The sequence below is a fragment of the Topomyia yanbarensis genome, chromosome 3 (genome assembly GCF_030247195.1).
Source record: "Topomyia yanbarensis strain Yona2022 chromosome 3, ASM3024719v1, whole genome shotgun sequence".
NCBI lineage: Eukaryota > Metazoa > Arthropoda > Insecta > Diptera > Culicidae > Topomyia > Topomyia yanbarensis.
The window spans coordinates 194,178,546-194,184,042 of NC_080672.1; the positions used below are offsets into that span (position 1 = coordinate 194,178,546).

Sequence of the window (5,497 nt, forward strand, 5' to 3'; positions counted from 1 at the left end):
AGATTTTAGAGATTCACTATTTAGGGTAAACATTAAACCATTGTTTATGTCGATAAAACCACCGAATTCTTGATCAAAAATTTCCTACTGATGCTGGTAGGAAGTTTCGGATTTACCTATGTTCACGTCCCCTGGGAGTATTTTCAAATCTACGGGATGTTTGTTTTCTTTAAAGATTATGGGATTGTTCCTCTGAATCAAACTAACATTCTGATTGATTTCTGCCTTCTTGTCATTCTAATGATTCACCGATTCTGAATCCGTTTGCTGGGAGTCCCAATTCCGAGAAAAGTAAACAATCTAGCTTGAAAAAATACGCTATGTCATAATAAGAAATATACTGAATTAGTTTCATTTGGCATGAAATTAATGTAATATTTGTATGGCTTGTATCAACAGTGTATTACTTGACGAATTGGATTGTTATCGACGCATTGAAAAATATTTCCGGTACTAACGTATTTTTGTGTATTAGTGTATTTTCGACGTATTGAAAAATTCTTCCAGAAGTAACGTATTTTTAGTGCATTAATGTATTTTCGGCGTATTAAATGTATTAAAGTGTATTGAAGCATTTCTGGTGTATTTTTTCAATTGGGTATTTTCAATTCACTTTGAATGGGAAGTGAACTGCCCCTCGGATGGTAGATTCGCTAGACAAGGCCATCGAGAAATTCTGGACTATCGAAGAGCTTCCAGAAAAACCACTGCGCTCACAAGAAGAAGAAGATTACGAGATTCATTTTCGGAACACGATCACACGAGACGAATCAGGACGTTATGTAGCCCGATATCCAAAGCGGGTGGGTTTCCATGAGATGGTTGCAGAATCGAAGGGTACAGCGTGGCGAAGATTCGGGCAAATAGAGAGATGACTTGCGAAGGATGCTGATTTACGCAAGCACTACGACGACTTCAAGCAGGAATATATCGATTTAGGGCATATGAAGGTTGTCAGAACAGAGAACGAGGTTCTAAAAGCAGGGAAAACGGTGTGCTATCTTCCGCATCACCCCGTCTTCAAAGAGTCTAGCTCAACAACGAAGGTACGTGTGGTATTCGACGGATCTGCCAAAACATCTACCAACCGTTCACTGAACGAAGTGCTTCTCACCGGACCGGTGATCCAGGACGAACTCTTCGATCTTATGCTTCGGTTCCGCAAGCACGCTGTTGCGTTGGTCGCTGATGTGAAGAAGATGTATCGACAAATTCGCATACATCCGGAAGACACTTCTTTGCAGCGGATTTTGTGGCGTTTTGATCCATCAGAGCCGGTGAAATCCTACGAACTTCAGACGGTCACATACGGCTTGGCTCCATCATCATTTCTCGCCACAAGAGTGTTGAAGCAGCTCGCAATAGATTGTGAAGCAATGTACCAAATTGGCGCACGAGCTGTTTCAGAGGATTTCTACATGGACGATTTCCTTTCCGGGGCAGACACTATAGAACATGCCCCGAAATTGCGAGACGAAGTCCAATTGCTGATGGCAGAAGGCGGTTTCCAGTTGAGGAAGTGGAGTTCAAATCGACGAGAGGTATTAAACGATCTGCCGTCGGAGGCACTAGGCGAAACTGCCACGTTACATTTCGAATCGGAGCAGAGAGTAAAGACGTTAGGAGTAGCATGGGACCCAGAGCCAGACGAGTTTTGTATTGACGTTCAAAAGGTAGACGACAATGCACAATGGACAAAACGGAAAATCTTTTCAGCCATCGCAAAGCTCTGCGATCCTCTAGGGCTTGTGTCTCCCGTAATAGCATGGGTCAAAATTAGGCTGCAACATCTATGGCTATCTTCTATCGATTGGGACGAACCAGCACCGCATGACATTGTCGCACGCTGGTCGGAATTCTACGCTCAACTTCCTCTATTGCAAGGTTTCAAGATATCCCGTTTCATATTTTTACCTGGCACGTCAACAAGTCAGTTTCATGTCTTTTGCGATGCATCGGAGGTCAGATACGGTGCTTGCATCTATGCTCGGTCGGCCAGCAAGGAAGCTCAAGTAAAAGTTGAGTTAATTGCGTCAAAATCTCGCGTAGCGCCACTGAAACGGCTGTCGCTACCGCGACTGAAGTTATGTGCTGCACTTTTAGGGGCTAAAATCTATTCTAAGGTCTCTGCAGCGCTGAGGATGGAGGGAAATCCTTGCTGGTTCTGGTCTGATTCGATGGTTACCCTGCATTGGATACGTGCACCACCCAACACATGGCAAACATTCATTGGAAATCGCACTGCAGAGATCCAGCAGCTCACGCACGGCCACAGCTGGAATCACGTCAAGGGATCCGAGAACCCAGCGGATCACATATCTCGCGGTATGTTGCCGGATGAATTCACCCACAGCATCAATTGGCGGTGCGGTCCGCCTTGGCTTATAAACGACGATCAGTGGCCCCGAAATGATATGCTCATCGCACCACTCGAAGACGTACTGGAGAGGAGAAAAGTAGTAGCAGTAGTTCAAAAAAAAATCCCCGCCGGACCCGTTATTCGAGTGATTCTCCTCATTTTGGCAACTGGTTCGCGTTACCGCATATATGCTACGTTTTGTAAACGGTTGTCCTCAAAAAATAGCAGGCAGCATACGTCATTCCTCTCTACGAAAGAGTTGGAACGAGCAAAGGAAGCGTTAGCTAAAGGAGTACAGTGCAAGGAATTCGCGCAGGAGTTGAAAGATTTGAAGCAGAAGAACCGTATCACTGCAGTCATCACTAAAACTGCTACGTCCGTTTCTCGACGAAAAAAGAATAATTCGTCTCTGGGGAAGAATTCAACATTCCTTACGAAAGCTACCAGACTAAACATCCCATAGCCTTACCTAGCAAACACCTACTCTCACGCCTCATCGCAGTGCATTTTCACACCCAACATTTTCACTCTGGCCCTCGCATGACATTGTCCGCGATTTGTCGAGTTTTGGCCTACTCGAGGAAGAGATCTAGTTAATGTCGTTTGTCGCAACTGCCATAACTGCTTCCGACACCATCCTGTCCCTGTAATCCAACCTCAAGGTCGATTACCTAAAGCCCGTATAGTGCCCAGTCGCCCTTTTGCCACGACCGGTGTAGACTATTGCGGCCCGGTGTATCTAAAACCCACCCACCGGCGTGCCGCTTCGCGAAAAGCATTCATTGCTATATTTGTTTGCTTCGCTACCAAAGCAGTCCATCTCGAACTTGTGTGCGCTCTATCTACAGATGCCTTCATAGCCGCCCTACGCCGTTTTATCGCTCGACGCGGAATGCCTGCTGAAATACACTCCGACAATGGGACAAACTTTCAAGGAGCAAAACACAAACTCGCAGAACTGTATAACCTCTTTAGCAACTAGCAAAACCAGGAAACCATCGTCAACGCATGCAGCTGCCATGGAATAACTTGGCGTTTCATTCCCCCAAAAGCACCTAATTTTGGAGGACTGTGGGAATCAGCAGTGAAAACAGCCAAAAGTTCGCTTCTGAAGACGATCGGCAATATTCAACTGTTCTTCGAAGATTTTGGTACTATTCTCACACAGATTGAGGATAATATGAACACACGTCCGCTTACACCGCTTTCCGAAGACCCAGCTGAACTAGACGTTTTGACTCCGGGTCATTTCCTCACCGGTTCATCGTTATCATGCCTGCCCGATCCGGATTATTCCAACGTTCCAGTAAACCGTCTTCGTCATTACCAGCTGTTGCAGAATATGGTTCAATGTCACTGGAAAAGGTGGAGAAAGGAATATTTAACCGAATTAAACAACCAACGGAAAACAACCACATCACCCGTCGACATTTTTGCAGGACAAATAGTTCTTCTCTTGGATGAAAACAAACCATCTATTGCCTGGCCGCTGGCCAAAATTGTATCCATTTCGCCGGGAGAAGATGACATCGTTCGTGTGGTAACAGTTCGAACTTACACACGACCAACCTGCAAAATTTGTCCGCTTCCGTTCAATCGTGAAATCAACGCCGCAGCACCAGAGAGGACAGCCAACGCCAAATGATTCGGAATTGTTTTCTGCTAAAATTAAGATGTTTTTTTATAAATTCGTAAAAAACAAATTTAGGTGGCCGGCAAAAGGTGCAAAAGATAACTGTTATACAGTAATCCTCGGCAATCTGCTAGGTTGGCGAAAGATAAATTTAGAACTATAGGTAAAGGAGCCGAAAAGTACATTTACAGGTGAAACGTTTTGTATACATGCACAAACACTACCGTAACATCATTTTTGTTGATTCTCGTCATTCTCTTACCTTCATTGCACTAGTTCGGTCACTGTAAAAATTGCAAAAGTTGTTAGAAATAGTTAGTATAAGCGAAATAGATTAAAGTAATAAAAGTTAAGTAAATTAAGGTTCTTTAGGAAGAATAATAGTGTTTGTTATAGTAAAAGAGTGTTTACTTACCTGGTGGAACCACTGATTATCGCTGTTTGTACCTGCAAGAAAACTTGGACGAAAGGAAATCAACACTAATTAGCTGATAGCTACGAGGGAGACCCCCCGGGTCAGGCCACGGAACAAATTTAATGGAACGCGTTTTCGGTAAGGTCACAACAGGTATATTGATCTTGATAATGGGTGAAAAATCCTTAAGCATTATTTCAAGCGAGTTAACCTGCAAACTAAGTATCGTAGTGGAAGCTGCAAATTATCGCCCTGCATCGGAGTCCGTGGCGGAAACGCAACATTTCGGCAATGCTCCGAAAACAACGTCTGTTTAGATTACTGAGGATGTTGAAAATATGCGCCAGTTCGGCATTTTTAGAGCAGCCAAAAGATCCAGCCATCAAAAATATATCCAGTTGGCGGATTTATTTTGTTAAGTAGTTTTAGAATAGGATTTCTATCTAGATCCCTATACTTTTATAAGGAAACAATAATGTGAAATGAATGTTATTTTATGTTTTGTTTTAATTCAGAAATAATTCTATTGGCAGTATTTTTCATTCTGGCGCGAATTTCATGAATGGGTATTTTTTACGCATTTTGTTGTAACAGTTCTGCGAAAAATAATGGGTGAAACATACCCAGGTTGACGTATAAGGTCTGTACTCATTTATGGGTACAAACGCTTTACTCACAGAGAACAGACGTCCATCTTCAGCATTCAACTTGTGTAAAATCTCTAACGGTTTCGAAGGTAGTTGGGATATCCAAACCAGGTGCGTCGTCATGTTTTTTTGTGGCTGAGTTCGACAGAATTGACAGCGGTTATTCCTCTACCCAGTCAAACTAGTCCGGAACCGATTCGGACTTCCAGCATGGATTACAGCTCAAATGCATCAACCGATAGAGACGGAATCGGTTGTTTTCTTTGAGCAAGATTCCATACTGAATCCATTCAGGATTTCGAACCGGTTCCGGAATGGATTTGACGGATAGTTGGGATAGGTTGGTGTGGCGGCGCTAGTGTTTATCGTATATTAATTCAAATGTTTGCACACGTTTTTTAAATATTTTTGTTCGATCATGGATGTCTGTCTAGGGGCAGATC

The 5,497-nt window shown here is 43.5% G+C and overlaps 1 protein-coding gene across 1 annotated transcript; it reads left to right on the top strand.

Annotated features, from left to right (window-relative positions):
• Window positions 1-944: 944 nt before the first annotated feature.
• On the top strand, window positions 945-2,822 carry LOC131687526 (uncharacterized). The gene has a single exon (XM_058971618.1). It carries the CDS (start codon window positions 945-947, stop codon window positions 2,820-2,822), a length of 1,878 nt encoding a protein of 625 aa, XP_058827601.1.
• The last annotated feature ends 2,675 nt before the right edge of the window (window positions 2,823-5,497 follow it).

What these genes read in the sequence shown, in the direction of transcription:
- LOC131687526 (XM_058971618.1), top strand. Translation starts at nt 945, where the DNA reads ATGAAGGTTGTCAGAACAGAGAACGAGGTTCTAAAAGCAGGGAAAACG.